The 23,963-nt window shown below is 39.5% G+C and overlaps 1 protein-coding gene across 2 annotated transcripts in view; it reads right to left on the bottom strand.

Annotated features, from left to right (window-relative positions):
- Positions 1–23,963, bottom strand: part of lost (methenyltetrahydrofolate synthase domain-containing protein lost) — a 67,480-nt gene that overhangs the window by 40,900 nt on the left and 2,617 nt on the right. For both annotated transcript variants that reach the window (XM_090392725.1, XM_090392724.1), the window contains exon 2: positions 3,320–3,433. In XM_090392725.1, coding sequence (XP_090248851.1) covers positions 3,320–3,433 — 114 coding nt within the window. The remainder of the gene's footprint in view (positions 1–3,319; positions 3,434–23,963) is intronic.

Genomic DNA, 23,963 nt, shown 5'->3' with positions numbered 1-23,963 from the left:
ATTTAAATTCAACACGATGCTCAAAGAGCATGGATTCCTAGCTTTGAGAAGACTACCACAATATCATTGTGATATTAATGCTATTGAGTAATGTTTGGACAGAAGTGAAGAATTTCATTCATCATCACAACGTAATGGGGATGCAAAGATTTGGTGATTAATGTAAATGAAAGTGATGGTGATTTTATGCATTGTTTTGTTAAAGAGTCACAACAAATCCTAAATAATTAATCAGTTTAGGGCATTAAAGTGTCTGAGTTCTCTCAACTGCAATTTTAGAATAGCTCAGTGCATTTGAAAAAATTTCTGTATAATTATTTTTTTATACAAAACTTTCTTAAAAATAAATTTTGCTTATTTTTTTATTTTATAATTTTTTTAAAAATTTTGTTAATACTATACGTAAAATTTTCCAACTGTTATACAAGTAAAATAGGTACCACTTTAAAAACTAGTTTGTTCATATAAGAAAATCTAATTTTCCAATGTGCTAATATACAAAGCCAATTCGACAACTAGATATTACCATGGGCAAATGAATTCCATGATCTTCAAAAAGTGGGCAATCTCATCCCATGAGACGGACTGATTACCATATTATCAGAATGAATTCGCCTTCTTCCATACACAAAAGTGTCAAGGGTTCTCTCATCTGTAGTCAAACTATATTCATATATTGAGGCTGATGACTTCACATCATTTGACTTAGTAACCCATAATGCAAAGCACACTTCCTTTCGGATATGCATAATGCTATACATTAAAGGAGGTCACTATCCAAATCAGTTTTGACCTTTACGAAGGACTCATCAGTGGGAGCTGGACTCAGAAATATACAAAGGTTGAATACAAAGTATAATTTACTTTATGTGTAAGTGGGAAAAAAAAAACTTTCTACAACTGCCAGAATATTTTAATAATAGCATCATACACCTTTTTTTACTAATTATATATGGAAAATATATGACTTCTGCATTAATTCAATCTTTGTATCTTCCTAGGTCTGACTAAAACTGATGATGTTTTAATAATGTTCATCTATGGGCTTGCTTGCTTCCTTGGGAGTAGGGTGGTTCTCCTTGGTGGTAGGTTTTTGCCTGTCACTTAGTGGAGCGACTGCTGAGTATCCTGTCCTGGAGTGATTCAGGTCAGAATTGATAAGTTTAGTGATCTTTTTGGGTCATTCAGTGAGATTTAGAATGATCTTATAGATCACGCAGAGTTTTTGGAGAGGTATCTCCTACACTTTAGCAGGATCTCAATCAAGGTCAAAACTGGTCTGGATAGTGATCTTCCCTTAATGTATAGCATTATGCATGTCCAAAAGGAAGGGTACTTTGCATTATGAGCAACTCATATGAAATCAGCATCTGTATACAATTAGCCTAAGCGTGAAGATACTTCATGTGCAAACTGTTTGTTTACACTTAGAGGATTAAACAAGAATACAATTTCATGGCAAATAATTTATTGTTGGAAGTTTTTTTCACTTGGTTATACTATAAATTAAAGATGCCAAGAAATTATGTACTTGGTTTAATCCTTTATCCAAGTGTAAGCAAACAAAGTTTGCACCTGAAGTATTTTCAGGACTAGGGCAACTCAAAGTAAAGGTGGTATGATTTCACATCACTTGCCTTAGTATCCCATAATGCAAAGCACATCTCCTTGCAGACATGTATAATGTTATGCATTATGCAAAGTAGTGACCCTTCCCTTGAATGCATGGAAAGCTGCTCAGGTATGAAGATGTTCCAATAATTTTTTACTGTATGATAAAAATTTAAAAGATTGTTAAGCACAGAACAGCATAGAGCACATCATGTTTCTGACACAAAAATAAACTGTTTCTTTCCTTGCTTATTTCATAAGACCACACACAGTTTTCCTGGAAATGTGCTGAGCTAATCTAGATAAAAATCATCACTCAGAAATGCTTTGCAGTAAGACAGAGTGCATGCATATCTGTGATTGCATGCTTTGCTTTTTCTAGATACTTAAAAAGTCACAGAACAAAAACACATGCATGTCAATTTAATGAGGAATGTAATGATGCAGAAGTTAAGTTTTAAATTTTTACTCTGTTTTCTGACAAAAATAGTGGAAAGTCTTATTTATCCGATCATTAGTTTTCATTATGCATTTTGATTTCAATTAACACAGACTACTGTAGTGTTGGTTAAGTCTGAAATTGTTAATCTATCCTCATTCAACCAGTATCCAAGTGGAAATACTTATTAATAGGGTGTATCTCAAGGAGGTGAAGAGTGAATGTTGGGTCAGAAGCCCTTGTTTCTCCATATTCATTAGATTTGTGTAGATATTTGCTTCCAGTTATCTAGCTTCAACCTATAAGCAATCCCAATTAAAAAAAAAAAAAAAAAAAAAAAAAAAAAAAAAAAAAATTTCAAAAGTTACCTTGCATGTTTTTTATGTATTCTAAATATAAAAATATTTAAACAGTTACTATGAGATGAGATTATCATCAATAAGTATATCTGAAATTTCTTACCTTCCTTCTAAGAATGATTTGCCTTTCACTATAATTAATTTACGTGTATAGAGGCTTAAGTGCTGTGAAGACATAATGTTGGAGGTTTAATGGATTTTTTACAACACTCAGAAAGGATTAAAAAGAATTTAATACTTCCTATATTTCGTCCTAATCACTAGGACGAAATATAGGAAGTATTAAATTCTTTTTAATCCTTTCTGAGTGTTGTAAAAAATCCATTAAACCTCCAACATTATATAATTAATTTAGAAATACACAAAAAATTAGATTGTTGAGTGATTGGTTGGTATGTGTATTTATTGCTCTTGGTCTTGCCAGTATTTCATGTGTTATCTAGTAAAAAAATAAAATAATAAAAATTGCATTCTCAAGATCTAGAGATGGTGGACAGAACACAGGATCATGTTGAAAAAAGATATCAGATTATGGAAAATGTTTGTGAAGAGAGACCAAAAGTAACCTGAAAGAGTATGGAAGAATTAGAATCAGAGTCATTAAGAGAATAACTGGCAGTGGTATATCTGAAAGGAAAGCTTCAGAACTTTTATATGGAAATTCTGAAGAACTTCCTAAAGTTTCATAAGGTCCATATGGGAGTTATGCAGGAAGACAGTGAGAAGAATGCTGTGGCACACAAACAATTAGATAACATATATAAATACATGGTAAGAAGGATATCAGTGTATTTCAATAATGATTCCCCCCTCCTGCTCAAAAGCAAAGTTGATAAATTCCATAGAAATTATGTTAATAACATAACTGTGCTATCAGATATCATAATTTGCAATATAATACTATAAATACCTCTAAAGTTAGAAATCGAGCATGTTCTTGAGGTTTGTCTGGATTAACTTTCACAACATTGGCTCGTCTAAATTCCTCCAACTGTGATATTTTACAACAAGCTGTTGCAGCCCCCTGTAAGAGGGAGGGAAAAAACGCATGTAAAACTAATAGATACAATATATTATGTTAACATATTATTAACATATATTAACATATATCCAACAAAAACTGTGTCCACAGTATTTCACCTGAACAATGCAGAGGCGAATCAACACATCAACCTTTCTTTCTGTGGAAAAATGGTAGAACCTCACCTGAAATACCTTGAAGTGAGCCTGGACAGAAGCCTAACCTATAAAAGGCACATCACCAACCTGTCCAACAAAATTAAAACGAGAAATAATATCATTTCAAGGCTTGCTGGAACAACCTGGAGGTGTGGTGCAGAAGTCCTAAGGTCATCTGTACTAGCCCACACATTCTCTGCAGCAGCAGAATATTGTGCCCCTGTCTGGGAAAGAAGTGCACTAGACACCCAGCTAAACTCAACCATGCACACAATTAGTGGGACAGTGAGAAGCACCCCTCTCTCCTGGCTGCCTGTCCTATCTAACATTGCTCCACCAAACATATGGAGAAGACCAGCCTCAATTAAAGAATTTAATAAAGCAATGAACAACCCACTCCTGCCCCTGCACCAGACTCTCATAAATCCACCTAGTCTTTGCCTAAAATCTAGAAAGCCTTTCTGGTCCATGGACAAACTCTCTTCACTGCTCTGCCATCAACAACACCTGACATGCGGAGAGGATACTGATCCAACAATCTCCCAACAAACGGCTTCCTGGTAGAAGATCCCTGTGCTCTGCAGCCTGGTTTTACTCTTCCTAGGAAGATTTGGCCATCAATCAACAGGATGAGAACTAACCAGGGCAGATGTGGCTACCTACTATTGGATTGGCAAACAAGTTCATTCGGTTTATGCGTTAGTACAAGTTTACGCCGCTTTGCCTGTTGCTATTGTTGCGCTACTGCACAACGCTATTGAGCAGTTGAAAGGCGACATTTCACATAACCTTGCAGTGAATTTTCGTTCGGCCTACAGCAGTTGTGTAACATATTTTTAGAAATGGAAGGAAATAACGTACATTACCGGCATATTTTGCTTTTTTATTTCAAAAAAGGCAAATGAGCTGCAAAGGCCCATCAAAAAAATATGCAGCGTATATGGGCATGGTGCCTTAACAGAACGCATATGCCAAAAGTGGTTTGCCAAATTCCATTCTGGAGATTTCGACATCAGTTATGCACCGGATGCCCGACCTAGATTGATTCGAGTGTTGTGAAGATCATCTACAAAAATCCGTCACAAACAGTACGGGAGATTGCTGCAGTACTGAACATATCCCACATAAGCGTTGAAAACCATTTGCACAAGCTGGGATATGTTTCAAAACTCAATGTTTGGGTGCCGCATGAATTGACTGAGGCTAATATGACTGATCACATATCCATCCATCTTCAAACATGGGTCGTCAAGAAAAGGACCCATTTTTGAAGCAGATGATTATGGGAGATGAAAAACGGGTCGTGTACAATAACGTCGCACGTAAAAGATCATGGGGCCACAAGAGCGAACTGCCGCAAACAACCTTGAAAGTGGTATTGCACCCAAAGAAGATCATGCTCTCTGTGTTGTGGGATTATAAAGGTGTTGTCCACTAAGCTGTTACCGTCAGGCAGAACGATTGATTCAACTGTCTATTGCTCACAGTTAACGCGACTTGCCAGTGCAATTAGCACAAAATGTCCTGAATTGGCAAATCAGAAAGGAGTTGTCTTTCACCATGCCAACACCAGGACCTCCCCCCCCCCACACACACACATCGTTAACAACCTGGAGTAAATTGTTATGTCTTGGCTGGGATGTTTTGCTGCATCCTCCGTATTCACCAGACCTGGCACCTTCCAATTACCACTTATTCCGATCGTTGCAGAATTCTCTGAACAGGAAAACCTTCACTAATGAGGAGGCTGTCAAAAGACACCTGGATCAGTTTTCTGCCGGTAAACTTCATTAGTTTTATGAATGCGGTATAATGAAGTTGGTGGACAGATGGCAAGAGGTCACTGATAAAGAGGGTCAATATATATATATATAACTAACTAGTATGTATTATATATATTAAATAAAATGTGTTTCATTCCACTCTGAAAAACCGAACAAACTTATTTGTCAATCCAATACATAAATGGGGGCTGTTAGACCACCCTTATTGTGATTGTTCTCCCGTGGCTCAGACGATTACTCATATTGTGAACGACTGCCCAAGGCACCAATTTCACGGTGGTGGTCCACAGGACATCCACTAGGTGATGACAGATGAGGCCTTGGATTGGCTTTCCAGACTGGACACTAACCTGTAGCTGTTCTGTATTCTTTTTGCAATAAGAATAAATAAATAAATTAACATATATTTAACATGCATACATGTATATGTGTTTAACGCACTAACATATATGCATGTTAATATAATATATACATTACTATGTTAAATACATTTTTCTAAGCAAAAACATTTTTACTTTCTATCCCCTAAATGATGAACTAAAAGCATTGATATGAAGGATTATGTGCATGGAATTATACATACAAAAATAATAAGGTGGGTATCAAACATTGAAAATTAATCACTGTTTAACAGAAGTAATAAATAATAAAGTTTATATATCACCATCATTTTCATGAGGCATCATCAGATGCTGTAACAAATAAAAGAAAAACTTATATATGAACACTAGCAAAGGTACAATTAATAATTTAGCTATTACTTCAAAAAGTCTGTGAATAACACCATTTTAATTTTCATATGGACTATATTGCCTCAAAAATAACATCCCAAATGATTCAAGTTGTAACTGACAAATGCAGTAGAAGATCAGTACCTCAGACTTTGTTATACATGTTAGTTATCTTACTTAAACCAGAAAAATTTAAGACAAAATAATTATTTAATCCATTTCTTCTACATGTGACAATTACTTCACAGCATCTGGAGAAAAAAAAAAAAAAAAAAAATGGTCCTCCACTATCCTACTTCTTTAAAAAGATATTTTCTATTTTACAAGACTTTCCTTGCTGAATTACAACTATTTTACAAAAAATTATATTACAAAATTATATTTACAAAAAATTTCGAAAACCAGCTGCTTTCTCCTCTTTAAATCACCAGATTCTGAGCTTTGCATTTCATTGTATTTTATCTATACTAGCAGATATATCCACAGGCTTGAGCCATAACCCATCCACAAGACCAATATCAAAACATTATTTTGCAGAACGCAATCCACCTGGTTCTCTGAAACAATTATCAAAGACTGCCTTTACTGAGTGAATTAGTAGCTAGCAGTTAAACTGAAACAGATGGGATTAGATAACTGGATAGCTGATCGGCTGTCAAACAGGTATCAGCAGGTTGTACCTAGTGGTATCCAAGAAGAGGAAAGTCACTAGTGGAGTGCCATAAGGATCTATAATAAATTTAGTTTAATCCTTTATCCAAGTGTGAGCAAACAAAGTTTGCACCTGAAAATATCTTCAGGACTGAGGTAAGGTAGCACAACAGTCGGCAACTCGCAGCAAAGGTGGATCAGGCTCTCAACTCCTTGTCTCAGCATCTCCCATAATTAACAACACATCTCCTTGCGGACATGTATACTGCTATGCATTAAGGGGGGGGGGCACTACCCACACCGGTTTCGACCTTTATTGAGGTCTCGTCAGTGGGAACCAGGCCCAGAGTGGAGATACTAAGGCAGAATCAAAAGGAGAAGTCATCCTTACCTATAGGAGTTGCCAAAAGGTGTGCCACCTTATTATTAAATTACTCTAGATTTAGAGAAAGATGTTGAAAGTTTATTTTTCACTTGGTTAGACTATAATAAATTTAGTTTAATCCTTTATCCAAATGTAAGCAAATAAAGTTTGAGGAGATGTGCTGTGCATTATGGGAGATACTGAGACAAGGAGTTGAGAGCCTGATCCACCTTTGTTGCGAGTTGCCGGTGTTATACTACCTTACCTCAGTCCTGAAGATATTTTCAGGCACAAACTTTGTTTGCTCACACTTGAATAAAGGATTAAACTAAATTTATTATAGTCTAACCAAGTGAAAAATAAACTTTCAACATCTTTCTCTAAATCCCGAGTAATTTAATAATAAGGTGGCATACCTTAGATGACCTCTCCTATTGCTTCTGCCTTAGTATCTCCACTCTGGGCCTGGCTCCCACTGACGAGACCTCAATAAAGGTCGAAACCGGTGTGGGTAGTGCCCCCGCCCCTTAATGCACAGCAGTATACATGTCCGCAAGGAGATGTGCTGTGCATTATGGGAGATGCTGAGACAAGGAGTTGAGAGCCTGATCCACCTTTGCTGCGAGTTTCCCGGTGTTGTACTACCTTACCTCAATCCTGAAGATATTTTCAGGTGCAAACTTTGTTTGTTTACACTTGGATAAAGGATTAAACTAAATTTATTATAGTCTAACCAAGTGAAAAATAAACTTTCGCCATAAGGATCTGTTTGGGACCATTATTGTTTAACTTGTATGTTAATGATATTGGAACCAGCTTAACTGGAAAAGTGCAGCTGATTGCCAATGATGCAGAGTTGGGAAGGATTATGAGACAGAGCAGATGTTGTAGCCTTGCAGGAGCATCTGAATAGGCTATGTGAGTGGGCAGATGATTGAAGCTATCAGTTTAATGTTGCAAAATGCAAGGTCATGAAATGCAAGGTTTGGTATGCAGAGTATACAATTAATGGAGAAATACTAAAGTAGGAAATGAGAGATCTTGGAGCGACGGTGGACAGAGACTTGAAATTTAGGGGTTGCACTGCTAAAATTGTAAGAACATCCTAACAGATTATGGTAATAATGAGGACATTGACATGCAGATGCAAAGCAGTTGTGGTTTCCCTGTATAAGGTTTTGATCAGGCCACATATAGACTATTGTGCACATATTTGGTCACCTAGTTTTCAGGGGGATGAGGATGTATTGGAGAGGATCCACATTCGACATTCCATAGACCTAAGTTAGTGTTAGGTCTATGGAATGTCGGATATGAGGAGGAATTGAGGGAATGTAACTTACAGAGCCTTGTGAATAGAAGAAGAAGAGAGAATATGATTGAGACATAAGTTGGTGAGAGACTGTTACCAGATTAATGTGGAGAAGATATTACATAGATTAGAGAGAGAGGCAAGAGTAGAACTTGAGGCTAACCATGGAAGCCATATAAGGAAGGGGAGTAATTGAGATGTAATACATAGAGAGTAATTGGTGAGTGGAATGCATTGCTTAAGAGTGGCTAGCATGAAAACAGAATGGATTCAAGGCATAAGTCGATGATCTTTTGGCACGAGAGAGAGTACAGACTTCCCGCAATGAGTCGTTCAACTCAACGGTGGTCAGATATTAATAACAATTAAAGATACCAAGAAATTCTGTTCTTGTTTAATCCTTTATCCAAGTGTAGGCAAAGTTTATATGTTAAGTACCTTTATTAGCCTGTATATAGAAGTAGCCTAGTATATACAGGTTAATGACCTCACATTAATTGCTTTAGTTATTTGCCATAATGCAAAGCACACATACTTTCAGGTGTGTATAATGCTATGCATTATGAGGACCACTGCCCAGACTAAATTTGAACTTTATTGAGGTCATGGGAGCCATAACCAGAAGAGATACCAAGGTTGAAGTAATGCAGAAATTATATTTCCCATATACAAGTAGTGAAAAGGTGTAATGCCTTATTATTAAAATACTGTCTGCATGGTTAGCCTAGTGGCTGTGCGCTTCGCAACCATATGACTGGGGAAGGAGTGTCCCAGGTTCGATTCCCATCGAAGACGTGAGGAATTTGAGGATCTTCCTCAGCCATAGCCAAATTAGCCGGTCTTGGATGCGGGCAGTAGGGTTTTTCCACCAGTTTAGCTGGCTCTTTCATCCTGCAAGCAGGCAAACCGGCCCCGTGAACACACACACACACAGATCTACGGCCATAAATACTTAACTCCCCATGAGGGGGGCTCAACTTACCCCAATAGGGATGGGGGAGAAAAAGGGAGGAAACTCCATACGAATAAATAAATAAAATTAAAATACTCTGGATTAGTGCTAGTAGTTGAAAGTTTTTCACTTGATTATAAGTTAAATTAAAGATGACAAGAAATTATATTCTTGTTTAATTCTTTACAAAGTTTGCTCACATTTGTGAAGGCGTGAAGATATTTCATACACAAACTTTGTTTGCTTACACTTGGATAAAGGATCAAATAAGAATAGAATTTCTTGGCATCTTTAATTTAATTTACTTCCAAGCGAAAAAACTTTCAGCAACTAGCTCTAATCTAGAGTATTTTAATAAGTTGTTGCACCTTTTTTACTTGTATATAAGAAATATGATTTCTGCATTACTTCAACCTATGTGAAAAATATGAAAACTATGTGAAATACTACGTGTTTCTAAATACTAAAATACTACGTGAAAAATCTCTCTAAATAAATCTAGTATAAACTCTTTAGCTTAGGAGTGAAAGGATAGTTATGATCGTATCACTCCTCTACCTCCTATCCATGAAGTTCTGCAGCTGGCATACCATCAATCTTTTTTCTAAGCATACAACATTCCAAAGACCATAAACATCTTGTCAATCATTTCTGGACTCTTTCCAAAATTGCTTCATTTCCTTGAAAACCAGGTTATCAAATCAGGATACATGGTTCTACTCTACATGGCCTGATTGTGGCCTTGAACAGTGAAACTACAACTTTTTTCTGATAAATATATGTTTTTTTCTCATCACTGCCAAAATCCAATGCACTATCCTCATAATTATTATTATTACATCACACCTCCAGGGAGTCCAAAGATTCATCGAGGGAGGGCATCTGCTCTACAACTCTTCGTCTCACTACTCCACCAACCTTCATCTAACACCAATGCCATCTACTGCCGACTACCACCACTAGTACTTTCACAGACAATCACAAACATCCATGCCCACAGCAGGATTCGAACCCACAGCCTTCTGGCTGGAGAGCAGATACACTAACCACTCAGCCAACCAGGCCGGCAATTCTAGCAATTTGGCCCCAAAATTTCTCTTCCGCCTTCTTCAATATCTTCCACCAACTGCATACTTGCCTTTCACAGCAGCTGACAATCTTAGACATTCAGGCATTATTGGATAGCTTAGAGCAGTGGTTCTCAACCGGTGTTCCCCGGAACACTCATATTCTGCAAACTGGTTACAAGTGTTCCACCAGTGAAAGATGTCACATGACACGGTTAAAAAAATATTTTTAAAAGAATGTTAAAATTTCCGATAAGGCACAACTTGCATCATATGAGATAGCTGAATTAATTGCTGTAAAATTAAAACCACATACTATAGCAGAGTCTCTTATTTTACTGGCATGTTGTGAAATAGTAAACCTTATGTTTGGCGACAAAGCAAAAAAAGAAAAATCATGAAAATTCCTCATACAAAGACGATACAATAAAAAATAAAATTAAAGATATGTCAGATGATGTTGAGAAAGTTACCAATAAACTTTCCAAACAACAACCAATTATATATTTGGTTTAATCCTTTATCCAAGTGTAAGCAAATGAAGTTTGCACCTGAAGTATTTTCAGGACTGGGGCAACTCGTGGTAAAGGTGGTATAAGTTCTGATCACCAGCCTTAGTATCCCATAATGCAAAGCACATCTCCTTACAGATATGTATAATGCTATGCATTAAGGGAAGGGTCACTACCCAGACTGGTTTCGACCTTTATTGAGGTCTTGTCAGTGGGAGCCAGACCCAGAGGTGGTGATACTAAGGTGGTAGTAATGCATTAGTCATATCACCATATACCAGTTGCACAGTCTCACACCGTATTATTAAAATTCTCTGGATTAGAGATAGTTGATGGAAGTTTTTTTCACTTGGCTATGCTACCAATTATATATTTGGTGAAAAACCACCATGACTAGTTGTGCAAACTGTGGTGACCCTCACCCAGCTAACTATAAAGGATGTATTCAATACCCGAATAACAGAAGATCTGAAACAAACAAACAATCCTCCGCCTCTATCAGCTCACGAACACCTACACCTCTGGCACCACAGTGTTCAACAATATATGTCAGAAGTCCCACCACTGTAATTTGAGGCCCCTAAGAGAACAAGCTACCAACAGCAGGCAAGGACCTATGCGGACGTGGCCTATGCCAAAATAACAATGAAGGTTTGCGAATCAGAATCAATCAGCACCCCAGTCAAACCTGACTACTGTCATTACTGCCTCCCTGGCAAATATACTACAGGATTTCAGCAGGTCCAATTCTTCACCAGCTGCTAAAAAAAAGATTACTATATGAAACACAATCAATCCTCTCAGCACTTATTGATGAACAGGAATAAACTAACTCCAGACTCTCTACAGATTGTGGTGTGGAATGCCAATGGCCTCAAACACAAGATTATGGAGCTCCAAGAGTTCACCCAGAGACTTCAGTCAGATGTTCTTTTGATAAGTGAAACACACCTGAGGCCATCGGACAGCCCCAAAATTAGGGGATATCACCTCTACAGAACTGACAGGCTAAATTACAGAGGTGATGGCACTGCAATCTTCATTAAAAATTATATCCAACACCATAGTAAACAACCCCCAACCACTAATCTCGAGGTTACTGGCGTGGAGGTTCTTACTAGCTCGGCTGCAGACTGAGAATTTATGCTGCATACAACCCACTGCAAAAAACACCAATGCACACTGATCTGGATGCCATCCTAGATGCTAGAGAGCCCATCATTATTACTGGGGCCTTAAACTCCAAACACCCGGCATGGAATTGTAGAACCACAAACAACAATGGATGCATCCTTGCCAACTACACAAGATTCAATTGCGCTGTCGTCGCAGGCCCCACTGAACCTACTCACCACAGCCTGAATGGCACTGCTGACATATTGGATATAGCCATCCGGCAAAATGTTGAATTTTAATATAATTTAAGAACATTAAATGAGCTGTCATCAGACCCCGATCCAGTGCTATTACAGCTGGGAACGCAACACAACCTGTCTCCCCCCCCACACACACACACACATTCATATCCTGGGAAAAATTAGCAAATACACTCCCGGAGTTCATTAGCCCTGTTCCTCCTATAAAGTCAAAGCAAGAAATTGAAACAGCAGTCAAAAATTTTACTCAGCAAATGAATGCAGCCATAACGGCAGTTACATCTGACACAACTCATTCCACAACAATCGGTTACCGGAGGATATTATGAACCTGATCAGAGATAAAAACAAAGCTAGAAAAAGATTTCACAATACTCGCATGCCTCAAGACAAAAGAATCCTCAACAGATTAAATGGAGATGCGAGAGATGCCCTCAAAGCCCACAGGGATTGGCTGTGGGAGGATAAGTTGGCTTCCTTCTCACCTGCAGATCACTCTATTTGGGTACTCTTGAGGAATCTCAGAAACAAAAAAAAAACTCTTCTCTCCTCTACAATTGGACCGGGGCCTTGTGCACACGGATGCAGAGAAGGCAGAAACCATTGCAAAAAATTTAGAAGGGCAGTGTCAACCTATTTATGAAAACTTACTTAAATTTTAACCACTTGTGTAAAATTCATCATCATGTCAGACACCTACTAAAACTTCCTGATGCCTGTACTAATCAAATCGTTCACCAGCAGAAATCTACGAGATCATTGAGAACATTAACACAAAAAAGCTCCTGGTCCAGATGGCATCACCAATAAAGTCATTAAACTACTACCCTGCAGAGCCATTGTGCACTGTACCAACATAATCAACGTGATCATTAGATTCCAATATTTCCCTTCCCTGTGGAAAACTGCTTATATAATCCCCATTCATAAACCAGGCAAAGACCCACATCTACCACAAAATTATCATCCCATTAGCCTGATTTCAAACCTGGGAAAGATTGCCGAGATGGTCATTCTCACCAGGCTCCAATCCACAGTAAATAAGCTGAATATCCTTCCAAATGAACAATTTGGATTCCGTCAACATCACAGCACCACTCAACAGATCATAGACTAACTGAATATATTATCACAGGCTACAATTGGCATCAACTTACTGGAGCTGTCTTTCTGGACATGGCCAAGGACTTTAATAAAGTGTGGCATTATAGTCTGCTCCACAAGCTCATCGCCTTTCACATCCCGCTACAGATAGTACAGTTGATCCAATCATACCTCAGCAACAGATTTATGCAGGTCAAGATAAACGGAACTATATCTATAGTTCCATTTATCTTGACCTGCATAAATGTATGCAAGGATCTTTACTGGCTCCAATTCTGTTCTTGATATTTATGGCAGATATTCCACACAACCCAATGTCATATATCTTGGCCCTCTACGCTGATGATACAGTGATACTAACCAGATTTCTTCGCCCACACCTAGTGGGCGAATGATAATTAGTGGGAAAATATGAAATCTAAAAAGTGTGAAAGACTTACTAATATAGACAAAGAGATGAGGGTAGCTATGTTGCATGTTAGACCTTATATTGCTGAAATCAGCAAAAGCCAACAAACTCAAGTATTGCATTAAAATAAGTTCCATTTTTATAAAAGGGAAGTCCATGTATATTTTTACTGTTAGTTGTATGACTAATGCTTTTGGTGTTCTCCAGATTTTTCTTATAATCAAAAGTTTTTCGTGACTTCGAAAAGGTTAAGAACATCTGGCTTAGAGACTCTCATGAATGAGGAAATGAGAATTAACAGAACAAAATCTGACAAGAAAATGCTAATTCTAATGAAGAGTTTCCATCTCAGAGATTGAACAAGATTTTATCCAATTGTCTCGATCAAGCATCCATTCGCTAAAAATAATATCAGATAATGACCCAGACTGCAAGTGAAGCTGTGTAATAAAAAGAAAACCTAGGAGAGGGTGCAAAGGTGAATAACAAAAATATCAGGACTGTACAATGTTGGCTATGAGAATAGACTGAGGACATGTATCGACCAAAACTGCAGGTTTTGGTCAATAGGAGGAGGAGAAGGAGAGGTAATATGATTAGATGTTTAAACTGTTGGGTGGCAGTTAGAGAACTGTAACTTTATTTGAACATATGAAAGAACTTAATTGAATTAAGTTCTTTCATATGTCTAAGGGAGCAGAAAGAGAGTAAGATAGTACCATTCCATAAAGGTGGCTCTAAGACAGAAGTAACAAACTACAGACCTATTAATATATCAGGAGGAGTTGTTAAAGTATTGCAAAAGTTAGTGAAAGATAAAATACAGCAGTAGGTGGATAGGGATGCAATACTCAATTGTGGGCAGCATGGTTTTGTGAAGGGTAGGTCCTGTCTTAGTAACTAAGTCACATTTTATAATAAATGTGACAGCAGAATTGGATAAAGGTAATGGCTACATAATGATATTGCTCAACTTTGCCAAGGCATTTGACAGAATACTACATGAAAAAACAATTACAAAAAAGCAAATGGGAATGGATATGAGGCTAGTAGCATGGATGGGGGGGGGGGCTGACGGACAGGCACCAGAGAGTAGTATATATAGTGGAGTGGAATCTAGGAAAATGATGGTGACTACTGGAGTGCCCCAGGATTTGGTACTAGGGCCACTCATTAATTTGTATATCAATGACATAGGGAAAGATTTAAGAGGAAATATTCAGTTGTTTGCTGATGATGCAAAACTGGGCAGAGAAATAGTTGATAAAGGTGGTGTAGATATCCTGCAGGATGATTTAAATAAATTGGTATTATGAGCAAAGGTTAACGATTGTCAATTTAATGTTGCAAAATATAAGGTTATGCACTTCGGGTTGAAAAGGTTGCATATGGTGCATCATACTGATGGTACTGAATTGCAGGAAATTGATGAGGCTAGGAACATGGGGATAATGGTGGACAAAGAGTTGAAGTTCAGAGAGCATATTTCAAAAATAGCTCAAATTACTTAGATGCTGAAAAACATGCTAACAAGTAAAGAAAAGGAAATTATTACCCCCTTTACAAAGCTATGATTCACCCACATCTTGATTATTGTGCACAGATATTGTCATCTGGGTTTCTTGGGGACCAGGAGGTGGTCGAGAGGATTCAGAGCCGAGTGGCCAAGATGGTGATAGGTCTGGGGAATACTCCCTATGAGGATAGGTTTGTGAGTTACAAAGTTTAGTTGATAGGTAGAAAAGAGGGGACATGATAGAAACTTTTAAAATATTAAAGAGGTTTTATAAAATTGATGCAAGTGAAATTTTTCAATATATGACAAAGTCAGAGAACTAGGGGCCATCTATGGAAGTTGTGCAAGAGTGTGGTTAGTAGGGATGTGCGGACCACATTTTTTACATGGAGAGTGGTGAACGAGTGGAATGTATTGCTAGAATTGGTTGCGAGTTCCCTGATGGTGAATGGATTCAAGGAGAGGTATGATAGGATTTGTGTGTATGATGGTTGATTTGGGTCTCCTGGAATGAGTCTCTGGACTCCATGGAGATGCCATGAAATAATAATAATAATATGGTAGAACAAGAGGCAGGAGCAAGTTACAAATAGAAGTGGTGAGTAAGAGGATAAGGAGTGGCTTTGTTTTGCATAGAAGATGGTTGGACTGTGGAATGCATTGCCTGATAGGGTAGAGTAAGCATGAACAGTGAATGAGTTTAAGGAATGGTATGATAGACTGTGTTGTTTAAGATAAGCCTCCCACGGTGACTCTTAATGTCCTGAATAATAATAATAATTTATTTAAGACTTTAATTAAGAGGGCACAGGATGAAGGAAAGAACATGTCAGGAAAGAAATGAAATTTTTGCAGCTGGTGATTGAAACAGAATGTGACTGGAGGAGTTTCAGAATGCTAGATTTGATTATGACATCAGAAGATTTGTCCATATCCAAGATAGTTTTATTCCTGGAAGTTACAAATAGAAGTGATGAATAAGAGGATGAGGAGTGGCTTTTTTGCATGGAGGGTTATTGGAATATGGAATGCACTGTCTGATAAGTGAGAGCACGAGCAGTAAATGAGTTTAATGGTATGATAGACTTTTGAGCCTCCTTAGCTCAGTATAGACTAAGCCCTTTGGTCGGAAAGACCTGGGTTCGAAATATGGAAGAGATAGAGGATGTGTGGATATATGGAAGAGATAGAGTCCTCACCACATGTCGTTACACCCATAGTTAACCATGAGTCACATCATGGTAGTCAACCTCCTAGATAGGAGATGGCACATGAATCGATGGATGCTAGACTGTGTTGTTTAAAATGGGCCCTCCTACACTCCACAGAGGTCCTGAATAATAATAATTTATCATAAGAGACTTTAATTAAGAGGGCACAAGATGAAGGAAAGAACATGTGGAGAAAGAAATGGAATTTTTGCAACTGGTGATCGAAACAGCATGTGACTGAAGGAGTTTTGAAATGCTACTTTGCTGTTAACATCAGATTTGTCCACATCCATTTTACCTCTAACTGGAGAGCAATCAGGTTTGGAGACCTGATTGCTCTCCAGTTATGGTGACTAAACATTCATGTTTGGAGACCCCTCCCAGGTGCCCTGGGAGGGGGTCTCCAAACATGCAGAATATTCCTTTTAAGAGTATATGACAACCCAGTGTTTATGATAACCTTAGGGAACAGCTTGGAGCAGAAATCTGGCATAAGAAATTGAAGGGAAGGATGTCAGCAGTGAATAGGAAATAGTCAAGGGTTATTTGAGGGAAGCAGAATCAAACAGCAAACCCAGGGTCAGGAGGATAAATCAGGTCAGTTATATAGATGAATAAAAACATTAAGAACTGCTAAAGATGAAAATGTTGTAGTGGGTATATAAGGCAAAATGCAATAAAATAAGCTCATGAAGTACAAAGTACAGACAAGAAAGGTGACCAACCAATTTAATAAAGAAAGAAAAATTTATTATGAGAGGAAATTAGCCAAGCAGGACTTTAAGTGATAGACTTGACAAATGCTGAGGATATTACAATCTCAATGCAAATACAGCATTGGCATTAGGCAGGATATTATCTTGTGGGTTATAAAAATGTGCAAGATCACTGGCACTACCTTTGACTAGGCTATTAAAGTCTCAGCACTGGCAATATTTCAAGAGTGGAAGGAAGGCAAGGTCCTAGCATCCTGTTAGTAGCATTAATAATTGACTGTTTCTATAACCGAAGACAATGAAGTTTGATAAAGATAACAGCTATACTGTGATACCTGTAGGACTTTGCAAAAGGCATATGCCAGGATACTGCGTGGTAATCTGTTAAGAAAACAGGAGCAAATGCAGTAGTGTAGAATCAAAGAGAAGGCCAATGGTTGGTCACTGCTGTTTAATTTGTAAATTAATGATAATGGAGATGATCTGAAGGGGTAATATCCAATTGTTTGCTGATGATGCTCTAATAAAGAGGGCAATACAAATGATGTAGAGCTCCTGTAGAATGGCTTAAATAAACCACCATTCTGGGGAAAGGATAACATTACCAGTTCAATGTGACAAATTTATCCATTTTGATGTCAGTTATGTATCATATTGATGGGACTGCACTAGTAATAGTGAACAGAGAATTGAAGAACTGTGAACAGAGAATTGAAAACATATTGCAAAAATGGGCAAAGTAGCACAGAAATAAGGGACAGAGAAATTATCGTTCATCTTATGACTTGACGCATCAACATTCGGATTACTCTGCTCAAATTTGATAATGAGAAAGTAGTTGAGAGGTGAGATAACCAAGACAGTGTCAGGTCAATGAAATACTTTGCATGAGGAGAGTTAAAAGTTTGTGGTCTAGAAAAATTGGTTAAAAGATGAAGAGGAGATGTGAGACAATTAAGTTGCTAAAGGAGTTCTAGAGAATTGATGCAATTGAAATTTTTCCACAGATGACAAGAGGAGAAAGAACAAGGGAAAGTTGAGTAAAATGGAATGTTAGGACATTTTTTTGCTTGGAGGATAATGAACAAGTAGAATAAATTGCTAGAAATGGTTGCAAGTGCTGTTAGGGAATGAGTTTTAAAAAGAAATACAATAAGTATTGTGGGAATATTAGTTAGCATGGCCTTCTGAGACACTAAAATTATCTTTTTTTTTTGGAAGGATAGAAATGTGAAAAGAGAGGGGGAGTGCTGTTAATGATTGCAGAGGAATTATGTTCACAAAGTGTGGAAGTTGAATTTGTGTGGTGTGAAGTTTAAATAAACAGGTTAGTGCATTTGATAGGATGCTGTTAGAGGCCAGGGAATGAAGAGAATATTGATTGTGAAATGTTTAGGCAAACTAGTTGGGCATGTAAAAAGAAGGTGATCTTGATGGGAGACTTTAATTACAGGAATATAGAATGGAAGGAGGAGATAGTGTATGGGAAATAGGAGAGTGAGTTTGTTGAATTTCTGAGAGATAAATATCTTAAGTAGCATGTGACCGAAGCAACTAGAGGCTTTAGTGTTTTGGATTTGGTGATAACTTTACAAGATGTATAGTTGTTGGCACTGCCAGCAGTTGGTGAAAGTGATCATGAGGTGCTTGTTTGGGAAATGGTGAAAGAAGAAAAGGTTAGTGCCCAAAATGGATATACGTGGAAGTATAAAGCAGGTGATTATAGGAAGTTCTTCAATCAATTAGCATTAGTACGTTAGGTAGATGAGCAGAGCGGAAAAGATGTTGACAATACGTGGAAACTCACAAGGCAGTATCTGACAAAAGCAATGTATAACTGCATACCAAGGGTTAAGCGAGTAAATAGAGAAGGAGTGAAATGGATGTACAGTGAAATCAAGCAAGCTGTGTTGGAAAAGAAAATGCTATGGAGGAGGTACAAGGCAGTTGGTGCTGATCAGATCCATGAAGAGTATAAAGTGCAGGCTAGAAAGGTGATGAGTATGGTAAAGAAAAAAAGAAAAGGTGCAGTATGAGAGGAGATTGGCTGGTCAGCCAAGGTTAACTTAAGGGAATTTTGCTGCTATATGGCAAGCAAGAAAAAGAATAATTATGGCAGGCTGACACTGATGGATAGCCAATGGCAGCAGAATAACAGTAGCAAAGGATTATTATTATCCAAGACCCCATGTAGTCAACACTCATCCAGGAGGTCCTTTTATCATACACACACAGCTCACCATACCGTGCTTTAAACACACTCAAATTCTCTGGGGGACACCATACTCTCAGGCAAGGCATTCCAATCATTCACAACTCTGCATGCAAAAAACCTGCTTCTCACTCCCCTGTTCACACCCTCTTTATACAGTTTCCAGGGAGATGACCTCTGGTTCTCCCACTGTTTTCTGTAGAACCTCTCCAACATTGATCCTATAACAACCCCTTACTAACTTGTAGATCTCTCATATCTTCCCCCCCCCCTTCCTCCTATCTACTAGACATTGCAAATTGCATCTTCTCAATCTTTCCTCATATTTGACATTCCAGAGGTCAGAAACTACCTTAGTCAGTCGCCTCTGGACCCTTTCCAACATCTCTTCTTCCTTCTGAAATCCAGGTGACCAAATCTGGACACAAATAGTCCATGTGTGGCCTAATCAAAGATACAATGGAACGAGAATCTCCCAAGTCAGTGAGCTCTGCATCATTCCCAGAAGTTTTTCTGTCGTCTTCACAATTTTGGCAATGTGTCCCCTAAATTTCAGATCCTTACCGACTATCACCCCAGATCTCTTATTTCCTCCACCTCCGACAATATATCCCACCAAGCATAAATTCTGCATCCCATCTTCCTTTCCCAAATTTTTAAACCTTACATTTTGCAACATGAATTTGCATCACCATTCCTGTGACCAAATCACTCAATTTGGTCAGAGGAATAGTGAGGTGTTGGCACTGCCAGCAGTTGAGAGTGATCATGAGGTGCTTGTAATCTTCTTGTAAGCCACAACATCTTCTCTATTCTTCATAGTTCGTCCCAACTTTGCATTATCTGCAAACAACTGAATATCTCCATCCAAATCTTCCCCAATATCATTAATATACAAGTTAATAAGGGTACTAAAACAGACCCCTGAGGCACACCACTAGTGACCTTCCTTTTCCGGGATATTGCTCCCCCATACACAACTTGCATACCTATCAGATAGCCAGTCTCTGATCCAATGCACCAATCTAATATCCAACCCCATCCACTCTAATTTGACTATCAACTTATCATGCAGTAATCTATCAAAAGCCTTTGCGAAATCTAAGTATATTACTGTCTATCCCTCTTTCTGTCCACGGAAGCAGTCACCTTATAGTAATAAGTGAGTGATTGCTGAAACATGACCTCCCTTTAATTTGATGCTTGAGTTCTATCACTTCCCTTATGAAGCAACACAATCTTGCCCTCCTTAGGAACTTGACCCAGTGCAAGACTCATTAAAAAAATATGTCAAGGCAGATGTCAACTCCTTGGCACATTCCTTTTTCGATAACACTAGTTTGCTTTTTCGATAACAATAGTATTTTCGATAACACCAGTTTGCTCAACATCTAGTTTGGGATCATAAATGACGGATGGTTGTGTTTTCAGAGAGCTCCCGAAAGCTAAGTACAATTTTGAGTAAAAATTAGAATATAGGTTAAAATCATAACGTAATATTGCCTAATTTTGGTAGCTTGTTGTGTCTGTGGGATTTTGGTGTGAATTACGTTATTTAATTTAGTATATAACTGGGGGTGGGGGGGGGGGGGGGTGGGGGGGGGGGGGGGTGGGGGGGGGGGGGGGTGGGGGGGGGGGGGGGTGGGGGGGGGGGGGGGTGGGGGGGGGGGGGGGTGGGGGGGGGGGGGGGTGGGGGGGGGGGGGGGTGGGGGGGGGGGGGGGTGGGGGGGGGGGGGGGTGGGGGGGGGGGGGGGTGGGGGGGGGGGGGGGTGGGGGGGGGGGGGGGTGGGGGGGGGGGGGGGTGGGGGGGGGGGGGGGTGGGGGGGGGGGGGGGTGGGGGGGGGGGGGGGTGGGGGGGGGGGGGGGTGGGGGGGGGGGGGGGTGGGGGGGGGGGGGGGTGGGGGGGGGGGGGGGTGGGGGGGGGGGGGGGTGGGGGGGGGGGGGGGTGGGGGGGGGGGGGGGTGGGGGGGGGGGGGGGTGGGGGGGGGGGGGGGTGGGGGGGGGGGGGGGTGGGGGGGGGGGGGGGTGGGGGGGGGGGGGGGTGGGGGGGGGGGGGGGTGGGGGGGGGGGGGATAAGGGAAATGGGTTTACAGTGATACTGCTAGACCTGGCAAAGGCGTTTGACAGGATACCACATGGAATACTAATCCGTAAACTACAACATATGGGAATGGATATAGGGTTGGTGAGATGGATAGGTGGTTGGCTGATGGAGAGATATCAAAGTGTAGTTTATTCAGGAGTAGAGTCCAAAAGACAGCCTGTGACTAGTGGTGTGCCGCAGGGTTCTGTTCTTGGACCACTGCTGTTTAATCTGTTCATTAACGATATAGGGAAGGATCTAAGTGGAACAATTCATTTGTTCGCTGATGATGCAAAGTTGGGTAGGGCAATAGTGAATGCAGAAAATGTCAAAGTCTTGCAGGATGACTTAGATAGATTGGAGTTCTGGGCTAAGGAGAATGGATGTCAATTTAATGTGACAAAATGTAAGGTTATGCATTTTGGGGTGAAAAGATTAGCAGCAGTATACCACATGGGCGGAACTGTACTCCAAGAGATTGATGAGGCCAGGGCCTTGTGAGTGTTGGTGGATAGGGAGATGAGGTTTAGGGGGAAGATTGCAAAAGTAGCTAAATCAGCTCATCAACTCACTTAGTTGTTGAAAAATACCTTGACGAGCAGAGACAAGCAAGTTATTGTACCTCTGTACCGAGCCTTGATAAGACCTCATCTCGACTACTGTGCCCAGATTTGGTCACCTTGGTTCCTTCTTGATGGGGAGGAGGTGGAGAGGATCCAGAGGCGAGTGACTAAGATGATAAGAGGTCTATGGAATGAACCATATGAGAACAGGTTGAAGATTTGTGGGTTGCAGAAACTAGTTGATAGGCGGAGGAGGGGAGATATGATTGAGACATTCAAATTGCTAAAGGGATTCTATGGGATTAATTCAGAGGATATTTTTGAGATCAGGACTGGTAGTGGGAGAACTATGGAACACCTATGGAAGCTGGGCAAGAGTGTGGTTAGCAGGGGTGTTAGAGCTGGGTTCTTTACTTTTAGAGTGGTAAATGAGTGGAATAAGCTGCCAGAGTCTGTTGTGGGTGCTATGACAGTGAACAAGTTCAAGGCAAGGTATGATAGATACTGTGAGAATGTAATCGCATAGTTGTGTGGACATGATGTTTAGGGCCTCCCTCGATGAGTCTAAGGACTCCTGGAGTTGCCCGAAATAATAATAATAACTTCCCATACACCTCTTGCTCACTTAGTCAGTCTCTCCTCCCCATCGTCAACTGCTTTCAATCTCTCCATGAAGTCACATTCACAAGATTGAAAGAATGAACTGCTCATTAAGTATCTCCACTATATCTTCTGCAACAGCTGTCTTTATACCATTTTCTCCAAGGAATGTCATCCGTTCATAATCATTCTTTTTTTTGCTGGCTACATATCGAAAGAACTCCCTAGGATTCTTTTTGGCTTCATTAGCCAACTACTGCTCATACTTCACTTTTGCTACCCTTGCCAACCAAGTCATTCCTACCTACCTTGACTGTTCTTTGTAATCCTCATGAAATTGGTTATTACCACTTCTCTTATGCTGTCTCCATAATGCCCTTTTCCTGTATCGCATACTTAATCTCTTTATTCATCCATTTCACACCTATCTTATTTAACCTTCTAACCCTTGGAATACATTTAGACATTGCTTCTACTAGATAGTGCTTGAAAATCCCCCAAGCTGCATTGATCTCTTTTCCAGCTAACTCCTCGTTCCATGCTACACTCACAAGCTGTCTCCTGAGCTCTTCATAATCATCCCCCTTGTAGTTCGCATGTACCCTTTTCTCAGAGGTCCTCACGCTGCTGACAACACCCAGGTAATCACTTCATAGTCATTCTCACCAACTGGAGGGTGATTTGACACCTCATTTATAACTACATCCTCTGATGAGATGATCAAATCCAAGACCCTCAAGCCTCATGTAACCTCTATTACATACTGTCTGAGGTAGTTGTCCCTCAAAAACTCATTTTCTTTACTTCCAGTTGCTATCTTATCATCCCAGTCTATATCGTCATAATTAAAATCGCCCATAATGATCACCCTTTTGTTATTTGCCTTGGCTAATTTGATTATACATTTCATAGTCACTACCATCCACATTACCAGGTCTATAACAACATTCAACTAAATATTTCATTCCATTCACCTCTATCTCATGTCATACTGTCTCAAAACCACTGGGCACTATTTTCCTCTTGCATCTCTCTATAGGAAGATTTTACAGGAATGACAGAAGAAATTGTTTGGCACTTAGCTATAGGGGAACGAACAAACATCATCATCTCTGGAAATCGAGTGTGGTTAAGGCCTTGGGACTAGTTTTAACACTTGGAGAGTGGTGAATGAGTGGAATAGGTTGCTACCATCTTTGATGTGAATGCTTT

The sequence above is a fragment of the Typopeltis vanoorti genome, chromosome 5 (assembly GCF_054136105.1).
Source record: "Typopeltis vanoorti isolate ZY-2024b chromosome 5, IOZ_Tvanoo_1.0, whole genome shotgun sequence".
Taxonomy (NCBI): Eukaryota; Metazoa; Arthropoda; class Arachnida; order Uropygi; family Thelyphonidae; genus Typopeltis; species Typopeltis vanoorti.
This window is presented reverse-complemented; position numbering and strand designations above follow the sequence as displayed.